The sequence below is a fragment of the Pyrenophora tritici-repentis genome, chromosome 5 (genome assembly GCF_003171515.1).
Source record: "Pyrenophora tritici-repentis strain M4 chromosome 5, whole genome shotgun sequence".
In the NCBI taxonomy this organism is placed as follows: Eukaryota; Fungi; Ascomycota; class Dothideomycetes; order Pleosporales; family Pleosporaceae; genus Pyrenophora; species Pyrenophora tritici-repentis.
In genome coordinates this window covers 2,357,700-2,385,556 of record NC_089394.1, presented here as the reverse complement: position 1 = coordinate 2,385,556, position 27,857 = coordinate 2,357,700, and the positions used below count along the sequence as shown (strand labels likewise).

At 50.1% G+C, this 27,857-nt stretch overlaps 13 protein-coding genes across 13 annotated transcripts; 6 read left to right on the top strand and 7 right to left on the bottom strand.

The window, feature by feature from the left end:
* Window positions 1-2,849: 2,849 nt before the first annotated feature.
* On the bottom strand, window positions 2,850-3,537 carry PtrM4_108960 (uncharacterized protein; the record flags this gene model as incomplete). Its single annotated transcript, XM_066107815.1, has 3 exons — window positions 2,850-2,988; window positions 3,068-3,340; window positions 3,416-3,537. 3 exons carry the CDS (start codon window positions 3,535-3,537, stop codon window positions 2,850-2,852), a joined length of 534 nt encoding a protein of 177 aa, XP_065962264.1.
* Window positions 3,538-4,901: 1,364 nt separating this feature from the next.
* On the bottom strand, window positions 4,902-5,825 carry PtrM4_108950 (CcmB, ABC-type transport system involved in cytochrome c biogenesis, permease component; the record flags this gene model as incomplete). The annotated part of the gene is made up of 2 exons (XM_001935861.2): window positions 4,902-5,532; window positions 5,587-5,825. The coding sequence occupies 2 exons, from the start codon at window positions 5,823-5,825 to the stop codon at window positions 4,902-4,904; spliced, it is 870 nt and encodes a 289-aa protein (XP_001935896.2).
* A 325-nt stretch (window positions 5,826-6,150) lies between these two features.
* Window positions 6,151-6,624, bottom strand: PtrM4_108940 (uncharacterized protein; the record flags this gene model as incomplete). Its single annotated transcript, XM_066107814.1, has 1 exon — window positions 6,151-6,624. The coding sequence occupies one exon, from the start codon at window positions 6,622-6,624 to the stop codon at window positions 6,151-6,153; it is 474 nt and encodes a 157-aa protein (XP_065962263.1).
* A 1,284-nt stretch (window positions 6,625-7,908) lies between these two features.
* Window positions 7,909-8,991, top strand: PtrM4_108930 (oxidoreductase family; the record flags this gene model as incomplete). Its single annotated transcript, XM_001935862.2, has 2 exons — window positions 7,909-8,141; window positions 8,196-8,991. 2 exons carry the CDS (start codon window positions 7,909-7,911, stop codon window positions 8,989-8,991), a joined length of 1,029 nt encoding a protein of 342 aa, XP_001935897.1.
* Window positions 8,992-10,168: 1,177 nt separating this feature from the next.
* On the bottom strand, window positions 10,169-11,213 carry PtrM4_108920 (uncharacterized protein; the record flags this gene model as incomplete). Its single annotated transcript, XM_001935863.2, has 2 exons — window positions 10,169-10,818; window positions 11,129-11,213. The coding sequence occupies 2 exons, from the start codon at window positions 11,211-11,213 to the stop codon at window positions 10,169-10,171; spliced, it is 735 nt and encodes a 244-aa protein (XP_001935898.1).
* Window positions 11,214-11,656: 443 nt separating this feature from the next.
* Window positions 11,657-13,532, top strand: PtrM4_108910 (RNA-binding protein(RRM domain); the record flags this gene model as incomplete). Its single annotated transcript, XM_066107813.1, has 6 exons — window positions 11,657-11,687; window positions 11,741-11,785; window positions 11,844-11,849; window positions 11,917-12,006; window positions 12,063-12,347; window positions 12,400-13,532. 6 exons carry the CDS (start codon window positions 11,657-11,659, stop codon window positions 13,530-13,532), a joined length of 1,590 nt encoding a protein of 529 aa, XP_065962262.1.
* A 1,068-nt stretch (window positions 13,533-14,600) lies between these two features.
* On the top strand, window positions 14,601-15,863 carry PtrM4_108900 (DUF4045 multi-domain protein; the record flags this gene model as incomplete). Its single annotated transcript, XM_001935865.2, has 1 exon — window positions 14,601-15,863. The coding sequence occupies one exon, from the start codon at window positions 14,601-14,603 to the stop codon at window positions 15,861-15,863; it is 1,263 nt and encodes a 420-aa protein (XP_001935900.2).
* Window positions 15,864-16,058: 195 nt separating this feature from the next.
* Window positions 16,059-17,732, bottom strand: PtrM4_108890 (uncharacterized protein; the record flags this gene model as incomplete). Its single annotated transcript, XM_066107812.1, has 2 exons — window positions 16,059-17,369; window positions 17,424-17,732. The coding sequence occupies 2 exons, from the start codon at window positions 17,730-17,732 to the stop codon at window positions 16,059-16,061; spliced, it is 1,620 nt and encodes a 539-aa protein (XP_065962261.1).
* A 2,117-nt stretch (window positions 17,733-19,849) lies between these two features.
* On the bottom strand, window positions 19,850-20,792 carry PtrM4_108880 (PIG-L domain containing protein; the record flags this gene model as incomplete). The annotated part of the gene is made up of 3 exons (XM_001935868.1): window positions 19,850-20,369; window positions 20,418-20,520; window positions 20,576-20,792. The coding sequence occupies 3 exons, from the start codon at window positions 20,790-20,792 to the stop codon at window positions 19,850-19,852; spliced, it is 840 nt and encodes a 279-aa protein (XP_001935903.1).
* A 56-nt stretch (window positions 20,793-20,848) lies between these two features.
* On the top strand, window positions 20,849-21,679 carry PtrM4_108870 (uncharacterized protein; the record flags this gene model as incomplete). Its single annotated transcript, XM_001935869.2, has 1 exon — window positions 20,849-21,679. The coding sequence occupies one exon, from the start codon at window positions 20,849-20,851 to the stop codon at window positions 21,677-21,679; it is 831 nt and encodes a 276-aa protein (XP_001935904.2).
* Window positions 21,680-22,021: 342 nt separating this feature from the next.
* Window positions 22,022-23,944, top strand: PtrM4_108860 (HET domain containing protein; the record flags this gene model as incomplete). The annotated part of the gene is made up of 1 exon (XM_001935870.1): window positions 22,022-23,944. One exon carries the CDS (start codon window positions 22,022-22,024, stop codon window positions 23,942-23,944), a length of 1,923 nt encoding a protein of 640 aa, XP_001935905.1.
* A 1,616-nt stretch (window positions 23,945-25,560) lies between these two features.
* On the bottom strand, window positions 25,561-26,482 carry PtrM4_108850 (Dimer-Tnp-hAT domain containing protein; the record flags this gene model as incomplete). The annotated part of the gene is made up of 3 exons (XM_001935871.2): window positions 25,561-25,934; window positions 25,987-26,326; window positions 26,372-26,482. 3 exons carry the CDS (start codon window positions 26,480-26,482, stop codon window positions 25,561-25,563), a joined length of 825 nt encoding a protein of 274 aa, XP_001935906.1.
* Window positions 26,483-26,992: 510 nt separating this feature from the next.
* Window positions 26,993-27,565, top strand: PtrM4_108840 (HHT1, Histones H3 and H4; the record flags this gene model as incomplete). Its single annotated transcript, XM_001935872.2, has 3 exons — window positions 26,993-27,182; window positions 27,231-27,413; window positions 27,462-27,565. 3 exons carry the CDS (start codon window positions 26,993-26,995, stop codon window positions 27,563-27,565), a joined length of 477 nt encoding a protein of 158 aa, XP_001935907.2.
* Window positions 27,566-27,857: the final 292 nt, after the last annotated feature.

The following is a 27,857-nucleotide window of genomic DNA, read 5'->3' as shown; positions in this document are numbered from 1 at the left end:
TACCTTGTGCCCCATCGCCGTGCAAGGCCCGAACAGCGACATCGAAGGTATTAAGAAGAAAGTAGTCGACAACAAGCGCGTCCTAGTACGTGTCAAGGAGCTCTTAGACGGACCACTCATATCATAACTCCCCTCTACTTGTGTTGTTGTTACAACAAAACTGCGTTGTGAAAATCTGCTGCTAAGCATAGACATCACTTACATATACAATCATCATAACTCCCCTCTACTTAGAGCTCATCTAAGTCACTCGAGCAATATTTACGAGAACTGGCAGAACTAAAGGTTCTCCCACTTCACATCACCCGCCCTTCCCTTCACTCCCCAACCCTATATCCCTCATCAGACTCAATTCACCCAACACCTCGCTTATACCGTGCCTCTTCTGTATCGTCCATCTCATATCCTGCGTCCCTTCTGTATAGCGGCCATAAGCCGGTTTAAAACACCCGGACTCTGTTGATCCGTCTGAAAAATGACCAAGAGATCGGGTCTAACGTGAGACCAACTAAACCTAACTCAACCCCTCGGTCGTTCTCCAGATGGATCAGCAAAATTCGGGTACTCGAAGACCAATCGGCTGTCTATCGGTTGCTCACGTGTTGGGACTACGGCAGTTACCGTAGTCAGCAAGTGCCCATTTTGTCTAAACGCGGGATGGTTCAATGTAAGACCAAGGAGATGCCCTATATAGCTCTGTTACAGTCCCGAGACACCCAAAGCTATCGCATTCAAAGGAAGTCAAGAGATCACATCGACGCAGCAAATTCACGATCAAAGAGAATCCTTGGCCTGATACCCTACATATTGCGTAACCAGCTGTTACCTTTGAAAACAACACGTTGTTCAGCCTACGAACTATCATTTTACTGCTTAGTTTAGGCTTCAGCGCCGTCGCTCGTGATGTATGCTCTACCCGTTCGCTTACTCTTTTAGCCTTTGGTTACTAACCTGTCGGCTACTTATCTAGAGATGTATCTATTCCGGCAGTGGCAATGGCATCTGTTGCTCGTTTAGAAGAAAACACGGTCCGCCTACGGCATGCCAGGACTGTACTTACGTATGTTGTTAAAATTTTACAATTGTTTACAATGAACAGTAAACTTACCATTTTCATAACTTAGGAACATTGGTGTAAGCAAGAAAACGGCTGCATAAAGAATGTCGAAACACTCAAGAACTTTGAGGGAGCCCCTGCACTTTACTCTCATTGTTCCTAGTTTGCTTGCCGCATACCTATGGCTAGGCTCCAAACAGTTGTGGTGGAGTGAATCGGGATGGATAGAGCCGAAGAGCGCTTGACAGAAGAGGATATAGTTAGGGAGCGCAACGAAGTTCATCAACGAATACCACTAAGACAACTACATGCACACATGATATTCATACAATCTTTGTTACTATACCGAGCACTCTTTCCTATGGGAAGCCCTTGCACTACGCTATGAAGCCCCAACGTATATTAGGACTACATGATTTCCAGAAGGCCATCGCTATGGCTAGTATTATAGACAGTGCCAACGCAAAGACCGCCAAGGATGTGTTAGTAGCTACGGAAGTCAAGAGTTTGCTGAAAGCATACAGCTGCCATCGAACATAGATCATTACTACACCGCTTGTTGCTCCGTATAGAAGTACGTGCTCTATTATCTAGTTTTACGTATTCGGTGGATACTGGCTAAGAACCATACCGGCTTTGTTTTGTCTTTTTTGTGATATCGCTATTTATCTACTACTGAATGTAATAGTAGCACTGCTTGTGTAGATTATTTGTGAGGAGTAGTGCTCGTTCATCTGTATCGTGTAGCCTTCCCTCGCTACACTTGCCTTGAAGCTAAGTGCCTCTACCAACTTCTATAGATTCTTTCAGCAACGCGCTTCTTTCCACCTTAGGTAACTACCTGGTGTTTAGAGGCTTCAGCCCATGAACGCGGAAAGCGGCTTGCACTACTTAGTCGGCTGCTGCTTTGGGATGAAAAATCAGTCTTATATAGTCAAACCTGGCCTGGAGTAAGTAAAGCGAGATATTGAAGTTCTTGCACGCCTTGTGGAGCCTCTTCCCGACATAGCATCTACTCCGAAAACCTGTGCGCGCATCGCTCGGTCTTGTAGTAGAGCCGAAATGATGCGGTGAGTAAGCCCTGTTCTTGTGATTCAAACCCGTACGATGTCATCTTATATGCGATTTGCTTAATTTAGTGCGGGCTTCTCGGGTGCGTCCGTCTGACATTTTGGTGACGTCATTGTTGTGTTGAATCCTGGGATATCGTAGCTCTTGATTGTCATGTACGAAATTCTCTATTTGAGATAAGAGAGCTTGGGATTCGTTGTTCCGAGCTTTGCTTCACTTAGGTGGGCTTTGTACTCCACTCCCACCGGTAGGTTAAGGAGCTAGACTGAGTTAGGTCTAGCTCGGCCTCAAGCGCTCGTACCGGTATAATCTTAGACATGATCGGCTGCAGTAAAGAGCGCCGAGAGTGGTATTTATCCAAACCCAGAGGTCCCGAAACTGCCTGTGATCGCCAAGCTTTCCAGCTTGCTCTGTCCTTGAACCGTGCTCCGAGGCTCTTCGGGATTTGTTAGCATATGGTGTCGGAGGTGTCATGGTAAGGTTTAAGGCTATTTATCAATCAAATGCTGCTTTTACGCAGAAAATAAGAGTAGATCATTGGCTTAGATGGAGGAGAATAGTAACACTAGAGGAGAGTAGCATGGAGGAAGCTGTAGAATGCTCTTTTCCTGTACAGTAATATCATTACGATCATATCTATTAGAAGAATCCTACGCGGCCTGCGTACCGATCGAATTCGCCGAAATATTCAATCACCAAATCGTGCTCTCCAACGCCCACCCTAAGTTTCACAGGCTATGTCGGTCGGCGAATGCATTGGACTTACGACGAAGTCGTCATAGGCCACTAGGCTTCCACTGTGGGGTGTGAGGTTAGGTGAACCAGCGGTGTTCTTCGTGACAGTAAAGCGGCTCGAGTAGCTATGGCAGTCCCATTGTTAGCATACTTCCACAAAAACTACCAGAATGCAACAGAGATAGCTGGGGGCTTAGAACGTACTATGCCTGAGAACAGTTGCCACCATCAAATCGTGACTCAATTATACCAAGCACCTCGTAGGTCTTTTGAGCGCTCGTCTCTGAGGAAACTGTGGTAACATTGGGAAGATGGTTCCAATGCTTGGTGCCAGCTGTTGGCAGTAGCTCCTGCTTCAACGCGATGATGTCCTTGGGGTTACTGGCAACGTTTTCGACAACAATGAGCTTTCCGTCTTTCGTGAAGAAGTCGGTGAAGGTTGTCGTCGAAGCTGGGTCCTCAGCCGATGCATAGAGTCTGCAAATCTTTAGTCATGTACTCCGATCACACTAGGTAATTTTTGCCAGAGAGTTTATGGGATGGTGTACGTACTCTTTAAGGAAAGCTTTGAATCCCACATCCACTCCAGACCCTTTTGGAGTGTACTTAGACATGTCAACTGATGCAGCTATGCCCAAAAGGCAAGCAGGAGTGATAATCGAGATGAGCTTCATCTTTACTTTAGATAAGTGCTTGTAATTTGTATGAGAATGGTAACGAGAAAGGTAATCGTAGAATGGTAAAGGATTTAGGGGTCTTTATACCCAGGCGTATCAGCACCCGAGTCAGTATACTCAGCAAAAAAAGAGGAACCGTACTCAGTCTCCACAGACACTCCGGAGCAGAAATCGACGTGTTCTCGGCCTGGTCTGACGATTACCTCCAGACCGTAGTCAATCTAGTCTCCATGATCGGACCGTTCCAGTTATAGACGTTTCCGGGTCGTTAGTTCACTTGGTTTAGGTTGAACCCTGATGTTACACATCGCGCCTGCCCAGGTGTAATTGGATAATTCCTAGATAGGCCCAGGTGTGACATCCCATCTTGCCAAAGCATCTAACATCGGCCTGCATTACATACCTTGTGATTTTCGTATCGGTGTTGGAGTTCTGCGGTCTAGTCCGTAGCCTCACTATAGAACTCTAAGTACAATCTGCAGGTCCGGTGTTACCTGGCGATGGGATAGGAATCGGAAAAAAAAGATGCGCCCACACATGCACGGGGGTTCTTCTCTTCTCCCATTGACATTGCCTGATGAGGTAATCCGAATGGGAGCTACCGACTTCTATTGTGGAGACCAATATTCATTTGGTCATTGGTTCCGTCTTCTCGGCTGTACTATGGCCCCACATACGATAGTTAGTCAACGTTGATGCGCTCAGACTTAGCACCTGCAGCTGCCTTAACTTACAGCACTGACTCCAGCGCTTGCGACACAGCGGAAATAAATCCGACAAGCGGTATGTGAATCACTGTATCTCTGTGCCTGACTTACCCCGCTCGGGCCGTTGCATCCAGGGTCTGCGAATGCCTGCAAGGAACCCCGAATCGGTTTTATACATCCGCTGGCGCTATAGATGACGAAGATGACTTGGTAGAATACGAACCGATTGCATCCGCACGCACAATCCGTGGAGGGGAAGCTGGAAATCACCCCATGATGGTGACATCGCGCATGTATATTACCTAACAGCATTGATTGCCAAAATGAATGCGGCAGCTACTGCGTCGTCTACAGGCAAAGGCATTGTGCGAAAAGATGGGTGGTGAGGTACAAGTCCATTTCTAAACGATTTTGCGAAGCTCCTTCAATCTGTCTGGTAGGTATCCGCCGACTATCATGCAAATCTTGGGTTAGCGAGTTTCAACGTAAAACATAGCCATAAGTAAGTCGAAAGGCATATCTTGAATCTACTGGGCGTTGGTATTCCACTCCATTCCATATCGCTTCCACCCAAAAGCGCCGCTAAAATAACCAAAAAAATATCGTTAGAAACTCTAACTGTCATTCACATTCCATACAAAGGAGTGCAAAATTCTAACCCGACAACTTCTGCGCAAACGCACTTCTAGCAACAAGACTCCTAAACCGCTTTCCAAAAATGTACGCTGGGATCGTAAACGCACTAATACCCAAATTCATCATCATAATGCCATTAAATGTCGCCGTCGGCCCATAATTTATTAGAATACCACTGGCATACGTAGTAGCGATGAAAGTCAGCACAGCTTTTGTAAAGTTGATCGTGACAAACGCCTGATTGGCGTCTCTGGGATGACAATCAATGACATAGGTCAAACTAGCTGTCGAAGCAAACGGAACAGACAGCGAGTGGATAGCCATAAATGTCATAGGCCAGGCGAGGGGGAGGCCCTGCTCAACGCACATGCCGAAGCCGAGGAAGCCGACGGTGGAGAAAACAGTAGCGGGGATCATGAGGGCGAGGCGGAATTCAGGCTCAAAGACACCTTTGTTGCGGCGGGCCATAAATTTTGCGATTGCGTCGGCGGACCAGCCAGAGAGAGGTGAGGAGATGAGCGCGACGCCGAGGAGGGGAAGGTTGGTGAGGCCGATTTGAAGCGGGTTTAGCTTGTAGGGAGGTGCGGAGAAGACGTTCACGGAGAGAACGGAGAAGGTGAGGAGCCAGCAGAAGCCAGTTGAGTAGACGCTGTGTGAAGTCAGTATAGTAAACTAGGTTGAGTGCATATCTGGGATATCTCACATAGTACTGAATAGCACGGCTGGGAAGGCGATGAGCGGGACTGGCTTCCAAACGTTCTTCCAGAAAGACTCTTTCGACAAGCGACCGCGGAAAAGGGCTAGTTGGCTAGCATAGGTCACTCTGTCTTCCTCGATTTCCATGAAAGAAGTGCGCTTCTCGTCGCCGGCAACCTTTTTCTCGCCACTGGGGCGCTCGCTGTAGTAGCTAGTTTCGAGGGCGAAAAAATACATGCCGAACATGATGGGGACGAAAACGATGGCTGCAACACCAAAGGTTGCCTCGAAGGAGATGTTCTGGATGATCGCTCCTGAGATAGTTTGACTTGGGAAATAATGTCAGCAATGTTCAGAAGTGGTTTGGATGGCAAATACCCGAGAAGAACACCGCTGGCCAACATGCACCCCCATACTGCAATACGAGCACCACGCTGATGAACAAAGTACATATCTGAAACGGTGGAAGTGACGAGGGTCTCGAGAGGAGCTGATGCGATACCCTGGACAACACGCATAACGGCTAGAGAAACGAATGACTGCATGCGGTCAGTTTATACAGTTTTGAACCTCATCGAATCCAACATACCCCAGTGAAGAACCCCCACACACAGGTACCGAGCAGTACGGCTGTCGAGATAACGAAGAACGGACGCTTGCCCCAGACATTTGCTCCAGCTGCCGTGAAGAAAGTCGTGAAGCCGATCCAGAAGGCGACGAATCCAATGAGCAGACTTGCCACCATGTCGATGCTGACTTTGTACTTTTCGGCGAGGAGTGGGAGAGCTGGTGACACCATTGGGCCGAGAGATGTTGTGACTCCCGAACTGAAAGCAAGAAACCACATGAGACATTCCTTCCTGAGAGGTGACCAGTTTAACGGATCGTTGGGGCTATCAGATGGCTGTGGTTGTAGGATGGTGTCGCCGTCACGCTTGAAATGGCTCGTATCCACCTTGGAGTCAATCTCCGGCCCTGGGTCGTTGATGGTAGATGTACCCGGAGGGGCTGCCATATGGCGGTCGTCTAGAATGCCCAAACCCATCTTGGCTAAATTGTGAAGGAGAAAAAAGGAATAGATAGAAGAAGAATCGACAAGACTACCAGCAGCCTCGAAGAACGACCCGCGTTGAAAGAATCGAAAATTTCAGAGAGTAAACAATCAACAGTTTGTTGCAGACGAGTCCAGCTTTGGAGTAATGCATCCGGGCACTATCCACCTTTATCACCTTAGGTTCGTCTACCCGATATCGACGGTCAGGGTCCGCCCAGCACCAACGAAACAGCCCTGAGGCATTGCAGGCAAAGCTGGACCCGGAGATGGTCACTGATGGTCCTGTTACATGGGAGTCGCTGCGCAAGCATGACTGCTGCACGTTGCTTCTCAACTGCCGATGACGTCCAACACAGTTGGTGTTTCACTGTGTCGGAACTTTCCATGAGACAATCCAATAAGAGGACACGCCACGTGCATCACGCATACAAAATATAGCTGAAATCCGTGTGATGGACGAAGTGATTGTCAACATCCGTCGCAATGCCACTAAAATGTTGGTGGTTTGCGAATCAGTCGATTGTCACGCTCATGAGACAACACCTTGATGACAGCGCGGCCCAAAAGCAACGCGCCACTACGCGTCAGAGTGCGACGATGTACATCTGAGCTCCACTGCGACGTTTTACCATGTCGGAAAGTGGAGGGTTCGTTGGATGCGTCGAGGCCGTTTGAATGGGTCCAGTTTTGACACGAGACAGCGCTTGCCTGTGCGGCCGTCCCGCGACAGGAACACCCAAACCCCAAGCTCTGCGTACACGAGGCTTTGCAAAGCAGTCGCAAAGATTCGAGATAACTCAGTTCTATTGTTTCAATTCCCGTAAGATAAGAAGGCGCTCTTGCGTAGTATGCAAGGAACTGGCCTATTTCACGCGGTGAGACGTGAACCGAGCCGGCATGATGCTACCGAGGCAGCGTTTCGTGTTACATTGTGCTCTCAGCCGCGTAACAACGGAAAGTAAAGAGAAAGACGAACACATAATCAAAAGTGTCGAAGAACGCATGTGGAGAAGATGAAGTTGGGGCCTCATGAAGGACTGTTACCCTTGCTATATGCAGCATAGCTCCCGACGTCATCGGCAGCGTGGGGCAGCGCCATGTACCCCGCCACGGTTCGCATCGTTGGTGCGATTGGAAGAAATTACTGCATCATTGACTATTAATTGCCATTTAGCCGCAGTACAGCCGAGTGCGAGAGACATACAAGAAGAATATATCTAGGAGAGGGGTGTAGCCTTGAATGCTCTATAGAACTTTTCACGATTATCACCAAGTATGGCAATTGGAATCGCACTTATTGGTAGCGGCATCTTCGCCAAAGAAGAACATCTCCCAGCTATCCAAGACACTCCCAATTTAAGCCTAAAGGCTGTATACTCGCGCTCCCTCAAATCTGCAAAGGCTCTGTCTGAGAAGCTCTCGGACGTGGAACTCTACAGCGACGATCAAGATGGCAAGAAGTTCGAGGACCTACTCAAAAGGAACGACGTAAAAGGCGTGGTGATTGCGTAAGTAGAACTTTCACGGAATGATACGACAGGCGCTAATATTCCAAACTCAAGCCTGCCCATCCCCGCCCAACCAGACTACATCAAAAAGGCCCTAGCAGCTGGTAAACACGTCTTCGCCGAGAAGCCCATCGCTAAAGACCTCGCCACCGCCCAAGAACTCCTCTCATGGACCCAAGACGCATCCAACACATCCGCCATCTACACCGTAGCCGAGAACTTCCGCTTCATCGATTCCTACGTCTGGGGCTCCCAGCAAGTTGCTTCGCTGGGCCGTATTCTCTCCTTCAGAGTTCGTGTAGCCCTCCTGGTGCAGCCTGGTAGCAAGTACTATGAGACGGAGTGGCGCAAGAAGCCCGAGCACCAGGGTGGCTTTCTGCTAGACGGCGGCGTGCATTTTGTTGCCGCGACGCGTTTGCTGCTCCAGGGCGGTGGACAGAAGATCAACAAGGTCAGTGCCTTTACTGCGCAGCTGCAAGAATATCTTCCGCCCGTCGACACGCTCAATGCCACAATGCAGCTTGGCAACGGCGCGTCTGGTACCCTTTCCATCTCTTTCGGAACAACGGACACGGGCTCTGAGTACCTTGTTGCGTGTGAAAAGGGCTCTGTGCATGTATCTCGCGGGAAGGTTATTGTTACGAGAGACGGCAAAGAGGCGGAGACCAAGGAGTTCCCGGATGAGGGCAATGGCGTAAACCAGGAGATCAAGGCTTGGGCTAAGAGTCTAGAGGAGGGGAAGAGGAATGAGATGCAGAGTCCTGAGGAAGCTTTGAAGGACTTGGAGATTCTCGAAGTTTGCTTGATGAGTGGTGAACAGGGCGGTAAGCCCATAGATGTTAAGCAGTAGATTGAATAGGATTAGATAGAAGCAAAAATAATGGAATAACACTCTACGGCCCTACCGCTCACACTCCTGCTCATAGATAGTATTAGGTAACATTCACTATACTCTTCCGAAGATAAGATGAGATGAAGCAAAAAAAGCATTTTAAAAAAATCGCAAAAAAGCAGGCTTCTCCTATTGAGGAGAGGGAAATTCCCGGCGGAGCCCGACGTTTAAACTGTACCGTCCTTGGTTTTTATGCCAAAGGGCCGTTTTCCGTTGGTTTCGAAACAAGGACCTCCAGGTGTGCTCGGGTCTGGAGCGATTAACCATGTTGTGAAGATTATTAGTCAGACTGCCAATCTTCCGTATGGTCGCTCCTCTCCGAACTCAGCTGGTGGCCGTTGTTTGATGGAAGAAGGCTGCGCTAATTAAAACTTACACACGATGTATATTGTGGGTGTTGGGTGGTATGTGTGGGCGTTGCGCGCGTGGGTTGGACCCTGAATTTGCGAGTGTTTGCGCGGTTGCCTGGCAGGTTTTGGAAGGTCGGAGAACCAATGCGCCGATGGCATGACAATTGAGATGAGATGGCAGAAGAGCGCTTCAGAGGACTTTTGGGTGGTCATGGTGTTCTCGTCATGGTCATCGCTGCACCGCCATGATACCTTCATCCAAACACAGCCAGTGCACTGGGATGCACAGCAATTTGAGATAAATCATTGTGCAACATGACTGCATTGGTGCAGATAGCTATGCTTCATGGTATGATGCGCCATGTCAGCCAGGATACATCGACACCATCATGTGGTGGCGGTGTTGAATAAGTCGGGTTCTCGCAAAAGCCACTGGACGATGTCAGGAACGGAAAGGAATTAGGAAGACCTGAGCAGACAATGTATGAAAGATTGATAGAGACAGCCAAGGGATAGGCAACACTATAGAACATAAAATCTTGATAAGATGAAGTGAATTGGAAGTACATTAACATCAAAATGCTGACGACGCAGCATTGGCAAATGGCACCTTACGCAACAACTTTCTTACTTTATGCCGACAGTTTGTTATTCATTAGTGATAGGGAATTGTTTATCCAGATGGGAAAAGATACACGGAAATCGACTTGGGACGTGGTGGAATAAATCTTACGCCAAGAAACGAGGTGAGAACTTGGAAGGATAATTACCACACGACATTTCCCTCACTTCGACGCTCGCATCTGTTCTTCCATCTCCTTCATCTTCCGCTGTGCTTCAATCTCCGCCGCCTTCTTCCTGTGTGCCTCAATTTTATCATCGATGACTGCTATCTGGGCCTCAATATTCAAGAGCTTCTCCTGCATCATGTTTTCATACTCGTCATCATTCAAAGCTCTTATTGGGCTCCACTTGTACTGCGAAAGCTTGTACATGATGGTGCCCTTGCGCTTGTCCTCGCCATTTGCAGTTGCTTCAGCCTTTTGTCGGAGATTCCTGGAATTCCTCTCATCAAGATAGTCATAGCTGTGTTGTCCCGCCCATCCGAACAAGCTAAACATAATGGTACCCGGAATAACATTTTGAGGTCCGCGAAACAGGAACCCAAGACTGAAGCCAGTCAGTCCACCAGCGATGACAGAGGCGCGGACTTTGTCGGAGGGAGATGGATGGAGATCATCTCGAGGGCCAATGGGTAGACCTCGACTAATGCTCCACCAGTTGCGTAGGCCGGTATGATTAAGTGTGGAGGTACGGATAGCCCAGAATGTTGTTCCAATAGCGAACCACTGTGCTCCTGAGGCAACGGCGAACAGAACTGGGGTCCGAGTACGGAGTGTACCGAAAAAGGCACCCAAAGCGGTACCAGGAATTGCTAAAGAACCCATTAGCAATCGATGCATAAATTGAATATGTTGCAAATAATGTGACACGTTGTCCGTGAATAATGGCAGTTACACTATAAACAAACAGATGGAATCACAAGCCGTTCTTCGTTTTCCCAACGACGTTTGTCGAAGTTTGCATTCACGCCTATATCTGCGCTGCTCAAACGCAATACATGTGTTCAGATGGAGTTGGCGGTTTGCGTGATGGGATCAACGTTAAAGAGGAGCCGAGGAAAACACAAATCAAGACGTGCCGCGAACCGAGACTACGTGAAGTGATGAGTCGTGTATACGTACCTGCGGCTCCACCTATCAAGAGCGACTCTTTGGCAATATCCAAAGGTCGAGCAACCTCATTAGGACCATATATGTTTTTTACCATGTTTTCATGGATGCTGTCGGCCGCTTGGGATGGGGAACCAGTGCCGGGGAGAAAGTCGAACTATGGCTCGGCGTTTGTCATTCCGTGGGTGCAAAGATATTCGGCATGACTAAGCAGTGCCCAACGGACGCACAGCTTAAGATTTCCACCGTTCGGGAAAGAAGAACTCACCCCACACACGAAACAGCGACACACCCCGCAACCACCTACAACCACCAACGAGAGCAGAAGAAAGCTCTCTCTACACGACTCAGACAGCGCGCGAAGCCCGTACGCGCGTAGTCTACAAAACCGCAATCATGGGTAAGTTAGCCTTGGGTGCGCAAATTGCAGCCCTCACTCGCGAGCCGGCTTTTTTGCCCCTCTCTGTACTGCAATGGAAAAAGAAGCATGAAGGCTGACGATATTTTTTTGCAGCGCCCAAGAAGAAGGAACAGCAGAAGATGTCCCTGGGAGACTTCCTAGGAGACCAATGTACGCCCCCCGCCTCCATGCCCTCGAGGGTGCCCAAGACTAACAAACTGTAGCGCTGGGATCATGGGCTGATGAGATGGAGGATGCGCCAATGCCTGGTAAGTTGCACACATATAGCCAGCCTCGCGAATAGTTTCACCAACTAATCCGACATAGGAACTGGTAAAATATACCCCGCCAACCCTCGCGGCGCGAAGATGTGGCTACGGGTATACTAACCCGCTAATAGGTGCTAGCAGCCGTGCCGGCTACGGAGGCGACAGGCCCACCTTTGGCTCCGGTGGAGGAGGCTTTGGTGCTGATCGCGCCGGCAGCTTTGGTGCGTAGACTGAAGACATATAATACATCGCCCTACATATGCTAACCACTGTCCAGCCGACCGTGGATTTGCTACTCGCGAGGCGCTTCCCCTCCCCTCGAAGCCCCCGTACACTGCCCACTTGGGTAACCTCTCCTTTGACGCCACCGAGGGTGATGTGAATGACTTCTTCGCCGACTGTGAGGTCACCAATGTGCGCATTGTCGAGGACAAGCTGGACCGGAAGCCCAAAGGTTTCGGATATGTCGAATTTGGTAGCGTTGAGGGGCTGAAGAAGGCTCTTGACTTGTCGGGCACACCTTTCCAGGGTAGAAATATTCGTGTTAGTGTCGCCGAACCACGTACGTTGCGCTATTCCCCAGCACCCCAGGAAAGCTACTAACTCCAACACAGCCAAGGACCGCCCAGAAGCCCGAGACATCTCGGACTGGACCCGAAAGGGACCCCTCCCCGACTTGCCCGGCCAACGCAGCAGCTCTGGACGCGGTGGCTTTGGAGCGGGCCGTGACCGCGGCTTTGATGCAGGATCAGACGCCGGCAGCGAGCGTGGCGGTGAACGTCGCCGCCCACCTCCATTTGAGGGCGATGGCAAGTCACGCGACTTTGGCAACTGGGAGCGCCGAGGACCTCTCTCACCAGCTCCCGCAGCCGCTCCTAGTGAGGGTGGCCGCATGCGAGGAGGCTTCGAAGGAGGTCCCCGTGAGGGCCGCAGACAGTCCCCAGCTTGGGGTGAGGGTCAAGGTACCGAAGGCTCTCGTGGGCCACGTCGCGAGTTCCAGGAGAGGCCGCAGTTTGAGAGAGCACCTACCGCTGCTGACACCGACAACCAATGGCGGTCCAAGATGCGCCCTGACGCTCCGGTCAAGTCACCCACATCCACACCTGATGCCAGTGTACCATCATCGCCGGCACCCCAACCTGCTGCCCCTGCCGGTCGCCCTCGGTTGAACCTGGCCAAGCGAACAGTTTCCGAGGCACCAGGCGCAGAGCCCGCTACCCCTTCAGACAAGCCCAACCCATTCGGTGCCGCTCGTCCCATCGACACTGCTGCCCGAGAAAAAGAGATTGAGGAGAAGAGGCAATTGGCCCTACGCCAGAAAAAGGAGGCAGATGACAAGGCCCGTGAAGAGAAGAAGGCAAAAGAAGCTGCGGAAAAGACAGCACCCAAGGATTCAGCGCAGCCAACGCCAACAAAGAAGGACGAGGACGGCGTGGAGGACAAGCCCAAATCCAACTTTGAGATTCTCCAGAGAGTAGACGAGGGCAACTCTGCTGGCCAAGATGAGGATGCCGAGGGCGAGATTGTTCACGACAAGGACGTCAAGCCACAAGAGGTTGTACGCGACCCTCCAAAGTCCGAGGGCGGTTCATGGAGGAGACAGTCTACCCAACCTGCCGCGCCTGAAGGTACCACCACCGAGGCCATGGACGATGACGGCTGGAGTACCGTCACAAAGCCCACCAAGAATGTCAAGACCAACCGCCGCGGAGGTGGGGGAGCTCCAGCTCGCGCAATTGCGTCTTAGGTAGGCGTCTCCTCTGGCTAGACTGGTCCTGCATACCCTTCGGTCCTGTTCTAAATCTGGGATGATCGCGACGCATCTTCATGGCGTAGTGGCGTCCTTTGTCTCTTTGGGCCTGCGCTGTTTGTTGCGGCTGTGTTTTATTTGGCGGTCGTCCGATATTGCTGCATTACTGCACCATCATCGTCTTTTGTCTTATGGTTCGACGGCCCCGTTCATGAGATGCAATCTGCAAGGCGTCCTGTGGCTGATCACGAACCTTGGACGTTTCATGAACTTCTTTATTTATGCCCGATAATGGACTCTGTCCCTGACGCTTCTCGTCCGCAAAAGTATTGGTCTTCTCCTCTTGGACCCTCCGGCTCCGGTAAAAACATAGGACATGCCATATCTTCGAACATCTCCCCTCGCGTAGGCTGCACTTCCGGTGTGCTTAAACTGTGTTATCAGGTGAATATACATATTGAATCTTTCCTTCAGTACTAGATTACGAGTGCGCAGGCATGTATTTAATGGCAGATGTAGTATTGGAAGGCTTATCCACTCTGTCGCGTTTGCTTGATGTATCATTACGTGTTTGACTGTGATTGGGGTCGTCTGCATGATGTTTGAGAGGTGCGGATGTTGTAATCCGTCAACTACTTTTTGTGATCAAGCGCAGCAACCGACTAGATGTTGAGGATAGTTATCGTCTAGGGTAAGATCTGACAAGCACACTAATGCGTAGACGATAATTAGCGGTTGACGTTCCGCGTTCCGACAGTGACAGGGTTCAGCATGGACGATGATCCTGGTCCATCCGCCACCATACGTCAGATGTGCTCAGCTTGTGTCCAACTATGCCCTGCTTTGGTCTCAACGACTGCTCCTTCTACACATTTTCCTATCTTGTGACATGACTGCACTTAATTCAAGAGGGTTGTATAGATTCGATATCAATTCCTCTTAAACACACTTGTCTACAAATTGAACATTGAGCGCACCTCTAGTTCCCATCTGAAATATCGAAGTCCTGGTTAACATACGTACTGCGTCATTATCCAAAGGCACAGACACGATACTATCGCTATCATGGCGTCCAAACCTTCATCACCGGCACCAAAGCCAACGCCAACAACGCCAGCAAAACAAGCGCGATCTAGAAAGGCTGTCCCTGCAAGCAATGCTGAACAGGGAAGAGCAGGATCAGCAGGGGGAGTTCTTTTACCAAAAGAAGCTAAATCAAAGCCTTCAACATCTACGACGAAAAAGACTACAGCTGTCCCTACCACAGAGGAAACAGCTGCACCAGCAGCTAATACACAGAAACGGAAGCCCAGAAAATTGAACAAGGAGCCAACCTCAACGTTAACAGACACTACAAAGCCTCCAACCCCCACCAAAACATCTGCAGACGTACCCACCGCCTCCGATCTTGAAGCCCTAAAATCTCGCGTCAGAGGCCTCGAAGCCAAGGTTGAAGAATTGTACAGAGCTGGAGCAATATCCGATTCACGTCCCGGTCGTTCACCTCGTCGACGAGGAAAAGGTCGCAAGACCTCGTCTGCAACACAAGTCCCAACACTGAGTACATCTAGCAGAGTTCAAGAAGTGGACGATGATGATGACGACGTAGAAGAAGTGGTCCAGGTACAAGAGGAAGAAGAAGCTGATGAAGAGCTTGTAAGACTAGAAGGCGAACTCGAAGTCGCCCGCCAGGACCTAGAATCCTACCGTCCCCGAACCCGCCATACTACAAGCAATGCCACATCCGGGGTTGAAGAGGTTGATAGGAGCGCGACTGGTGGCACTGGTCGGCAAGTCACACTGAGTGGCAGTTACCGCATCCCCATTCCCGCAAACGTCAACTTGGAAGACGTGCAGACGATCAAATCCGGTGTCTCTGCAGCACAGAATGTAGCACGCTCGTTTCTTGAACAACGGCGTGCGCTGCGAGGTCAAGACGTCGCCCCTCCTTCGCCTTCATCAACGACCAGGCCTGCGAAACAGAAACCTGCGACTACGACTACAACTTCGCAAACGCTCAGGCCAAAGCGCAGTATGAGCTCGAATCTAGAAGTTGCCGTGGATAACAGCGAGGGCAAGCAGAGCTGGAGCGAGTGGATTGGCGGATACAGTATGGCGATTACGAGGGCCGTGGGCAAGATTGAACATGAGGCTGCGCTTGAGGCAAAGAGGACTGCTGGTGGAGGGGGAAGCGGCAATGTACTGACGGCAGCTAGGAAGAAGACAAATGCGACGGCTACGCCTAAGAAGGCGGGTATGCCGACGGGGAAGCGACCGGCACTGAAGGCTACGTTGAGTGGGGAGCAAGTTCATGGGCTTATGAGTTGATGTGAGTGTTAGGGTATGAATGATGCGTTGGCATTGGCATGATCTGAAAAAAGAAATAGGCGAGATTACCTGCCAGCGTTGGGATTTCCAGAGGTCAGTTTATGGGTTTACGTAGTACAAGAGAAATGCAAAGATGAAACATCACACATCAGAGTCCTTGTTATCCAACATTAACTCCGCGCTCACGATATCGTCTTAGGCTCCATCGCCTTCCTTTGCTGCATCTTCGCTCTTATCCGGTACTGCCTCAGCATCAGCCTCTTCTTTCTTAGACCCAGCGTCAGACCCATCCGCCTCCGCTTCCTTTCCCTCCTCTGCAGAACTACTATCGCCTTTCTGACTACCCTCTCCCACAGACTCCTTTGCAGAACCCGCATCACCCTCCCCACCACCTTCTTTCTTCCCTTCATACAACGTCCCAGCGCGCGTCCCATAAATCAACTTTCCAAACAACCCACCCATTCTCTTCTTCGGTCTTTGACGCTTCCAGCTACGGGTGGTTATGGGGGGTCCTCGTCCGCCGGCGAGCCAGAAGAGTGTGGACGGGAGAGGGGAGTCGTCGGAAAGGGTGGAGGGTGTGGATGCGCCGCCCCTTAGGGTTAGGATTGCGAGAGTATGGGGATTGGTTGGAGAGGCTGCGGGATAGTGCTGTGGGGGTGATGATATTGGAAGGTGGTGAAAACGTGGGGTTTGAATGGGGGGTGTGCATTCTGAATAAGTAGTAGCGATGTTTCCAGTGCATAGTTCAACCTGCGTTGTGCGTAGTATGGCGTGGGGATTACTCTTCCTTAAGAGATTACGAGGGAGTCTCGCCGTTCCCTGTGTCTTTTGTATGGCTTGTGCAATCTGTGATGCATCTGGTACCCGTGCTGGTTGGAGGGTTTCGTCGATGATTATACTGTTGGTGCTGTATCTGTAGTTGGGCCTGTGACAGGTGAGTAGGAGCTGCTTGAGCGTGAGTCCGCAACTGGGAGTATGGAAATCCTCATCTCTACCGCCATCACCACCTCGTAGTCTCGGCCTTAGGTCTTCCCCGGAACAGTGTTCTGGCTCGGGGGTCTGACGATCCGTGCTTGGCTCGCTGCCTGTACTTGTACTTCTGGTGCGACTAGAGGTATCTGGCTGTGGTCTCGAAGCCGTCCGGGATCTTTCCTGCTGTTCGGGCGCTCGCCTACGATGTCCATTACTATGATCAACATGCTGCTGTATGCCAGCTTGCTGATGTAGATGCGGGTGTTCGGTCACGACATATCCATCCCTGTTCGCAGTCTGCTCCACAACCACATTACCGCGCCGCGGCTGCCGCGAGCGATGTTGTTCTGGCGTAGGCGAAAACGCAGATGACATTCGCGAGCCATAATATACTGTTTCCGAGTAGTCTGTAGTCATATTCACACTGGTTCTGGTCTGAGCTGCGAGGGCGAAATCTGCTAGTGGACTTGGTGAGCCGGCACGAACGGCAGCTAGATGATGTGTTACTTCTCTTTTGTAAACATATGGATATGCCTTTGAGTTTGGTAAGCCGTGAATGTAGTGTAGTTTGGGGCTGGTGGGTCTCACTTCGTGGGTTGCAAGTGCGCTCTTGGGTCTGGGCTTATGAGTATCCAATGTGGTATTCTGCCTTAGAGAATGAGATGTACGACCAGTAGAAGGTGGCTGTAGAAGTGTGTTGATAGCACCAGGACGGGGAACAGGAAGTGATGCCCTTCTCGGCGGGTTACCGATTCTCTTTGCGGCAATATCAGGAGGCACTATGCGTGGGCTTTCAACAGATGATGAAGAACTATGACTCAGGTGAGGACTGGGACCATTGGTAGGCATTTGGAGTTCGATTTCAGTACCCGATCTTCGTTGCAGAATCAACTTCATATGAGAAAATGGGCTTCTAGACCGGCAATCGTTGCACGGCGTGCTTGATCTTGATTTTGGAGGTCGCATACCACAAAAGTTGCACCGTGAACGCTCGATGCCAGGAAAAGAATGATAAACAGTCGGGTCATAGGGACAAGGTTCTTCAGAAACAGAAATCAAAGGAATCTGTGTTTGAGTGCTAGGAGTTTGTGTGTTATTTGGAGATTGACCAATCCCACTACCTAACTGGAGCACACTTTCGCATTCTGGAACAGGCGCTGTCCTGGAGCGTCGAACTGGTTCTCGTTGCGGGGTACCTCTTCGTGCTGGAAATGCTGCCAGGATAGTATTGAACGTCACTGAGATACGCCCTCTGAGGGTTTGCGGTTGCAGAGGCGTAGGACTCTGTAGTTCTGGAAGGTCAGACTCCACTACAGGCTTCTTTGATCTTGGCATGTTCACAATGTCAGGGACTTGGCTACGGAAGGTGTGGCGATTGATAAATAGCTGCCGGAACGACGGTGGCTTGCGTTCTTTGAGTAATAGCGCGTCTGTAGAAATTAAGAAGACTAGGTATCGGCGAGGTGTGGAAATCTCAATCTCAACCTTGCATACGGCCACTTCAGACATGTATATTGCGTGTCAATAGGGACAGCAGCCGTGACGTGGTAGAGTGATGCGGTATTGGCGAACGGTATATTCATATCACTACCGAAAAATGTGAATGAAAAACAACGCAAGGAGGACAGCGCCAGATATTCCCAGTCGTATGAAGGACCATGCTTGTGTTCCAAGACTTTTGCAGTTGTGAGCTCCCATGACTTTAGACGTGTGAACAAAGTTGCTTTCGGCTTATCTTGGGAGCGTGTTGGCCGTCAACGATTGTAACGTACATGGTTAATCAAAATCTAGGCAATCGCCCGTCTTCCGGCCAGTTGTAGAACTCTCGTACGTGGTTCCGGTCAGACATACGATTAGTCGCGTAAGTCCAGTGATCCTCGTGGTCGAAGTGCTGGCTACCACGGTTTCGCTTTGTGTCTGGAGAACAGGCAGCGCACATGCCATGATGGCCCAGTTGGTCAGTAAGACTTCCGCATTTACTGCAGAGCACATGTGGTCGGTTGCAGATTGTGAGAAGGGTGCCGCGGGCGTACAACGCGCTGTTTACCCCGCATTTGAGACAGAATCTCTCATTGGCGTGCGTGCCACTGCGACACCATTTTCCCTTCCTCATATTGTCGGCGAACTTTTCCCAGGTGTGAAAGTTGACGCAACACTTGCAGGCATACAACTGTTTTGACCTTGCCCATGCGCACTCTTCGGCAGCCAGAAACTCGCTGTGCGTTGGTGCTGGGATGATTGATCTGAAATAGCGATCGGTAGACGCGAGTCTGACATTATCGCCCAGGTCCAGAAGGTTTGCAATTTCCAGGTGGAGCTCGACTGGCAAGCGAAGTATCGGTGTTGACGGCATCGTTTGTAATTTTTCTTTATTGAGTAGTCTCGCAAAGGCGCGACGTCGTGGCTTTTGGTGCGTCAGTGTGAGTGCCTGAACAGTCGCTCATCCGGCTTACGATTGAGGCCTTGCCGTCACGATAGCAGTTCCGAGCCGTGAGTTGCGACGCACTCGTTGCTACCTGTTGCCGACGAGAAAGACAATGCGAGTACCGAAGGTGCAGGCAGACTGGCAGCAGTCTTTCGTCTGCTGTTGAGGAGAAGGCGCATCAGAAGGACAATTGGGCAAGAATGTGGTGCTACAGAACAGAAAGGAGTGAGATGGAGGACTGCAGAACGCACGTCGTATGTCACACGGACCCTGGGAGCCCGTCCATCCGTAACCTGCCTGAGGCCCACAAAGAGCGGAGCCTGGCCTGCGCGGCTTTGCTTCCGTGCTCCCCGAGTTGCCTCTCTTGGTATGTTACACAGACTTCTGGCAAGGAAATGGCGTTGCGCTCACGCCTTCCCTGTTTGTTGGCAACACAACAGCTTTGCCCCACACAAACAATGGAGTTGGAAATAGACGGCGATTTTACACTTTTGTCGTGTATGCCTTACAAAGAAACTTTGCGAGCCCGAGTGCAAGGAGACTTCTCATCGCTGCAGCTGAATGAACATCAGGAGATTCAAGGCTTCTGCTAACCCGCCTTCTCTCTCTTCAGATCGTTGAGCACCATGTAGCGCGACATGGTGATCCAGCCCCAGCGAAACCAGCGCATTTGGCTCTCGTGCGCCGTTGTCATGGCCTTTTGGGCAGTCCTGTAGCCGACCGGTGAGCTGATGAACAGGAGCGGAGTAGGGAAGCCGCCGAGCTCCTTCTTTCGCACAATTGCGCCAATGATTGTAGCAGGCGCGTCCAGCAAGCTGAGATATTTGCGGAATATTGACGTGGTGGTGAGGGTGTACAGCTTGACGGGGCAGTTCCATCCGCTGTGACGATGCATGAGCGCCTTCAAGAAAGTATGCGCTCCGCCATGGAGCGATTTGTGATTGGGGTGACCCGACACGCCGTGTGCGTCAAAGGTGATGATGGCGTCGATGGTCGCCTGCGGTGCTTCCTCGGACGAAATTGACTTCATGTTTGGTGCGAAGGCGGTTGTGAGCAGATTCGAAATCAGGCGTGGGTGCCATGTTACCGTCATTGAGTCTGGGAAGTTTCTGGGCCCAGATTAGCACGGTGCAGACGGGCGTACATGCAGTGCATACTTGTCCTCGACCACGAGAATGTCCTCCTTGCTTCCGATACCCAGCTGCAACCCGCTCTTGACTAGCTCTTTCTTGCGCACTTCGCCCAGCCCATCAGCATCGCCTGTTGTCCGGCTAAGATTAGTGGTTGCTATCGAAGACATGTTGAGGGACCATACCACTGCTCAGGCATAGTATCTTGACTTGGTTACCGCGTTCTGGACGCGTCAATGCCAACAATGTCGGGGCAAAGAACATGGCTTCGTCGTCTGGATGCGCTATCAACAGTAGGATGCGCTTGTTGTTGAGGGTAGGGAAGGATGCACCGAGGGTGCTGGTATACATCCAAAACACAAAGATAAGAACGGGCAGCGATGCCCACGCAGTCCAATGCATAGTGAGCTACTATAAATCAGATGCACTGTGGTTCCAATGAACTGACAGTCGCAACAATGTCCATTGCTAGAAGAGGTGTGGAACAGGAGACGCTCGAGGTTCTGGAGCGAGCTTTGACCCACGTCATCTTTGACCTTCCTCAGAGCCGCACGCACGACACTTGCACTCCCACCACCACAACTCCCATTACTCCCAACATCATGTCGTCCGGTAACAGAAAAGAGCGGCGTGCAAAAGAATTAAAATCCGACTCAAAAGGCAGTGGAACCGGCTTCCAGCCTAGCACCGAGCTCGACCAGGAGGGTGTCGAGATGATTTTAAAGCACCCCGACTTCTCCGGACCGAAGGGCAAGACGCTGTTCGAATTGGCCGAAGAGAGACAGCGGGAACTAGACAAGGCCAATGGGACGATACGAGCCGTCAAAGTACCATTGGCGTCTACGCCCTCCTCATCCAACGACGAACTACCTCCCATCGGCGCACTTGGGGACTCGATTCTTTATTCGACCGCCATGGCAGCCTTGCACCTCACCCTCGACGTCATCGTCTACAGCCAATACCGCGAGGACATAATATGGAACGAGATTATCTGGCGGGCCGCTACCGCGTTGCCTATATTCACCGTGCTGGTCTACCTTACCCACGTCGATTTTTCATACCGCTTTCCTATACTTCGAGACGTCACCTTCTTTGTAGGGTCAATCGCCGCAGGCTGCTATTTGGTATACGCGGGGAACAAGCATGGATACTTCTATGTCATGAAGTCAGCTCCTCCAGTTGGCACGCTCTGGGTTTGGAGCGTTGTCGAGATGACTCTGCCTTTTGCCGCCATGAACGCCGCTGTTGTGCTTGGCTACATTTGGTGGAATGGATTCGATTTCTTCTGAAGTCATACTCCAGAGACGACACTTGAAGTCACAATGCGCCTATACTCTATATCACTATTCAATTGTTAGCTCCACCTTGGACACTGAGTTACAGCACCGAACGGATTCTTTTGGCAATGTGCACAACACAGTATGGTGAACACATAGCTCAGCATCGGTAGCGTTGTTATTGAGCCATCTGACAACTAACCGAAGCTACCCTGCAGTTGTCCGGGTTGTCAGCAAGCCCCTCACGTGAGTGGGGGCGGAATTCAGGCAGCAACTTGTACATCGTCAGCGCAATACAACTGCTCTCTGGGTATCACCTCATCTTTACTTTCAAGTATCGGCTCTATCATCATAATGATCGGTGAAGAATTGGATGCATCTCGCCGTACAAGCATCCTTGCTAAAGCGCACTTTGCAGTCTCTGGTGGGGAAGAGGAAGAGCCAGACGAGGAGAGGGTAGTCCTACCCCCGGTCCCAAGAATCGATCTCAACTCAATTCAGGAATGGCGAAAAGCATGCCACGATACTCATGGCGACTGCTGCAACGACCGTTATTCAGAAGCCTTGGCACTTCGCCTTGACCACCTTATTTTAGTCGATGTAGTGAACCGTTCGCTTGTAAAACTGCCGAATACGACGCCTATATCATTCATTGCTCTGTCATATGTCTGGGGCGAGGTGGACACCTGCAAGACCCTAACCTCGAACTTCGAGCAACTACAGCAGCCAGGAGCGATATGCAGTACCAACACCGAAATCACCATTCCAAATACGATCCGAGATGCAATGTATCTAGTAGCTGCACTAGGGGAGCGATACCTCTGGGTAGACTGTTTATGCGTCATACAGGATGCGCCCTCTCACGAGATGGATCGAACCTTACGAGCCATGGCGCATATATATGCAAGCGCTGAATTCACTATCGTTGCTACTGGCTCTGACGCAAACTACGGTCTAAGAGGAATTGGCGGTCCGTCTCAAGATAGACCACTGTATACGACATCAACAGATCTGAGATTCTATGGCGGCTATCCTTTAGAGTCCAGATGGGTGACCAGGGGCTGGACGTTTCAGGAGTCGCTCTTCTCGCGTCGCCTGCTGTGCTTCGATCGCCGAGTGTCGTGGTTGTGTGGCCGTTACGACTGGCGTGAAGGCGTCATTAAAGCGTACTCTTTCCCTGGAAACTCTTGCTTTGATGTCGAACGCCCCCATCTCGGCGCTCCGATGGGGATGATGTCTTTGTTACCCAGCATACCGTCTCTCGGACGCTGGGGCATGATTGTGGAGAACTTCACCTCCCGGGAATTCAGGTACGACCGTGATGCTCTCAATGCCTTTGCGGGTGCAACAGAAGTCATGGGCCCGACTTTTCCTGAGGGTCTTCTTCATGGTATGCCGTGCTTTTTCTTCGACATTGTGTTGCTATGGCAGCCCAAAGGATCTATTGTCAGGCGGCATGGAGAGCCTAGTTGGTCATGGACAGGATGGAAAGGTGCTGTAGAATGTTTGCATCCATGGTATCCGTTCTATGCAGGTCTCTTCCGCGCGACGGGCAAATCGTCGGATTGGTTAGCGGTCGCCCCTTTGATGCAACTGGCGAAGTTCAATACTGTCTCCATAGATGGCACAGTGCCAAAAGGCAGCACCGATTTCAACGGATTTTACCAATACCAAGCATTACGGGAAATAGGTAATGAGCAGGATCTTCCGAAAGGTTGGGAACGTGGTTTTCACCGGGATGGCATCTACTTCACGAGCGAATCATCGACTTCACAGATACCATACGCATTTCCCCTTCCAACCGTGGACCCAACACGCCACCAAGATCATCTTCAACAGTCACGTGTTCTGTCCTGTACCGCACCTCGCGTAAAGCTCCTGTTTGGAGAAGAATCAAAGGATGAAAACGACATGCACTTGCTCGCCAGTCTGCGTGTTCATGACACCAACGTCGGTTATCTTACCCTTCATTCGCCCGAACAGAAAGCCACGTGCATGACCGGCACCTCCTGTGAGCTGATCATCCTCTCGTCATTTGTTATATCGGACCCCAAACAGGTGACAAAGTTCGCTTGGCCACTCTGCTCGCATCACAACCCCTGTCTGGGTTTTAAGAACAAGTTATTTCAAGACGTGTACGAAAATGCTGATGCTGGCCTGAATGTCATGTGGATCGAGTGGGTAAGAGATGTTGCTGAAAGAAGAGCGATTGGAGTGGTCCGCGCAGATGCGCTGGAGGCGCTGGAGCCCGAATCTATCATGTTTAAACTAGGCTGATTCAAGGGCTTGAGTAATAGATAAGAGTTTGGAAGAAGTTTTTCCTATTATCCAAACCCAAGGTCTTGGGTTTCTCGTAGAGAGGGAAGATGGAGGACTGTCACGGTTTGGGGTCTCTCCTGCTCTGCTCCTACAGTCGCAACTTACCTTTGTAATGGAACGATGCCTATCTAGGACTAGCGCTGTTTATGGTCACCCACCTGCATATACAGTTTGTAGACTCAGACAATACAACCTCAGTTCAATCCTTCAATTCCTCCAGCACCCACTATTCCCCACAAGGACAGGCTATCACAAATTTGGACGTAACTACACAAAATCACAGTTGCAGCCTACCTTGCAATAGAACATAGATGCTATCACATCTCAAGTTTTCAGCATACAGTACTTGCTGCGCGCTTGGAGTACGCGGCAAACAATAGGAGAACCTTACGAGCGATGACTTACGTGAGAAACTTATCATCCTAAGTAGCGCTCCGAAGCTGTGATGATCAACTCTCACATGTGAGCATAGTTCATAGAGAAGACCTGTATATGTACACACCGCCGTGAATAGCGCACTTGTTACTAAACTGCTCTTTTAGGTAGGTGTTGGCTTCCCATCAATTGACGGTCAAACGAATAGCGAAAAATCGCGAGCGCAGAGCGCAGTGCAAAGGGGAGCCAAGCTTGGTGCATAGAACTCACCTCAGCGCGTTAGGACTAATGCCTCACGTCAAAGCACCGTTAGGCAAGTCTTGCTCAGCCGTTGATTGCGGGATTGCGAAGAAAGTGAACATTGAAAGAACGTTCGCGAGCCTCAGCGCCAGGTAACGCTTGTGCTGTATGTAGCTGGCAGACTCCTCATGTGATACGAGAGTACCCTTTTGGGTAAGTATCCATCAGCCATTGATTGCTGTGTCACACAAGGGAGCAGAGCGGAGAATCGCGAATCCAAAAGCGACGCTTAGGCTAGGAGAGTTAGCGTGTCTTGCATGGAGTGTAAAACTACCTTTTTGGGCAAGTCTTGGTTAGCCATCGATTGCAGCGTGAGGAAAGCGAAGAATCGCGAATCTCAAAAGTGACGCCTGGTGCCAAGAGACGCTAGATTTTGCACGTGGTCTAGAATTACTCCTTTGGGCAAGTCTTGGATGGCCATCGATTAACTGCCATATTGGCAAAGCGAAGAATCGCGAACTGAAAGTGACGCTTGGACCAAATACGCTTATTCACCCTGTTGCAAAGCGAAGAGTTATAATTGCCGAAAGCGACGCTTAGAACTTATAACATCCTGTAACGAGCCATCGGATTGTGATAGTGGCCTACTTAGTTTCGCGCCAATCGCAGTATAGATAAGATTACGCTGGCAAATGGGTTGGGTATACCCAGTCTTGGGTTGGGGTTGGGTTGGGGTCGCACAGACCATGGGTTAGGGTTGGGTTGGGGTCGCACAGACCATGGGTTAGGGCTGGGCTGGGGTCGCACAGACCAAGTGGTAGGGTTGGGCTTGGGTTGGGTTGGGTTGGGTTGGGGTTGGGTTATATTTTTTGGGTACTTTAACGGAACAACACTTAATTAAGATAATGTGTACACGTTGATGATATAGTAGATACATAAAACGAGATATATTAACACAGCTAATTATCACGGTAGCGCTGAGGACGCTGGCGCTTTCGAGGTGGCAATTGACGCTCCTCCTGGACCTCTTCCTCCGACTCTTCTTCTGTAGTCTGGTTCTCCTCATCTATATCGAAGGTATGCTCTAACGAGGCTGGAAGCTCAAAAAGATCATTAACCTCGTCAATTGGCTCTCCATCCTCCCCTAATTGAGCAACTAGGTAGTCTAGACCCTGTTCTTCCTCTTGAGATATTGTATCCTTAAGAACCATTATCTGCTGTATTGTCCGGGCAGATAGTCGGTGCCTCCGACTACCAATAACATCCTTAGCAACATTGAAAACTCTTTCAACCCCAACCTGAGCAATTGGTATTGCTAGTATATCCTTCGCCACTTGGGATAGTCTATTAGCAGATGTCTATGATAAACAGCTGTGATAACTTACCAGACTTTTTCTGGGTAAACCGCTTCTCTGAAAGTATATCCCACTCTTTCTCTAGCAGCTTAGCCTGTCTAGCACTATTTGCTAATTTATACTTAGGCTGTTGCAAAAGCGATTTCTTCAGTTGGTACTTCGCGGAGCGGTCGGCTGTTCTAACGCTTTCAAGTACCTTCTCCTCTTTATCGAAAAGAGCTTTGCGTTCACGTTGAGCAATAGCACGGGCGCTACCACTCAGAGAGCCAGTATAGGGGACGCTCAAATTGATAGGTCGGCCTTTTCGTGAACCCCCACTACCTCTTTGATCTAAGATACCGTCAATCTCGTCAGCTTCACACGCAAATCCCTGCTTATATTAGCATAAGCTGTGATAAATGGCTGTGATTATTACATCGGTAAGCTGCTCCCACTCATCTTGTTCGAACCCAGGCGGAGGTTCAAGTTTGATGGCTGGAACTAGGCCTTCAGGTACGTCGCCGACTTGCTCTTTCGCGACAGGCATGGCGGGGACTGTGATAATGCGCTGTTGTAAATGGGGTGTTTTCAATGTAGTAAAGAGAGTTATTAGGTGTTGGGAGTTACTGGGCGTCAGGGGCTGGAGAAATGGGTAGACAGCATTATGCTCACCTAGAAATGGTCCGTGCGCTGCTGCCTGCGCTAGCGCGAAAACGCGGAAATTACCCAAAATGATCAACACATCGATGATTCCTTCATTTTTGGGCTGTACGCATGCGCGAGCTCGGCGTTTATCACAGCAGTTTAACACGTTTGTATGATATGCTCGCTACTGATTTTGCAACAGAAATGGTTGTATGCGATCGTGAAACAGCAAATTACGTCATGCAGTCCGTGCGCTGCTGCCTTTACTAGTGCGGAAATCGGGAAATTGCCGTCGCCCAAACTTTCCAGCTACCTAACTCTTTCAGCCTACTACTTTCTTAATTGTCGACCACATTTATCACAGTAATTAATCACATACGTCGCCTACGTTCATCATCTACTCTACTACGCAATGGCAAGGACAAAACCACGGCCTAAGGTCACCGGTAAAGCCGGCCGGGGTGGTCCTGATGGCAAGACAGTTACTGGCGGCAAGCCGGCTCAGAAGGCCCTTGCTAGTAAGGCTAGACGTCAAGTAGCAGGAAAGTCTACGCGAAAGGCACCTGTAGCTGTTAAGAAGAAGCGCAAGTTTAAGGCCGGCAGTAGGTTATCACAGTCGTTTATCACAGCTATTTTCTAATTTAGCTTAGCTGTCGCATTACGGGAAATCAAGAGATACCAGAGAGGTTTTGAACTACTCTTGCGAAAACTCCCCTTTTCCCGCGTAGTGCGCGAATTTGCACAGGTGCACAAGGCCGATATCCGCTTTCGACGATCTGCAATCGAAGCTCTTCAGGAAGCTACAGAAGCTTTCTTAGTTGGTTATTTTGAGGGTATAGTCTATCTACCCTATACTATTTTTCATTTAATAACTTTTATAGACTGCAACATCAATGCTATTCACGCAAAGAGGGTTACTATTCAAGAGAAGGATTCTCAATTGGCTAGGCGCTACTTTGCGCGCGAGTTACTAGCTTTTCTCTAGATTATAAGATATATCTAGATACACGTGCTTAAATGCTAGCTGGCGAAGCCTCTGTATATTATAAATGAAACTAGTTAATGCTACACTGTGTTAATCTACTGTGATACTATATAAACTTTTCTTTTATTGAAATCTATATTATACATCTTGCAATTTTTTTACTATAACCCAACCCTAACCCATGGTCCGTGCGACCCCAACCCAACCCCAACCCAACCCTAAGCTTGGCGCTGACAAATGGGTTGGGGTTGGGTTGGGGTCGCAAAATTTCTAACCCAACCCCAACCACACC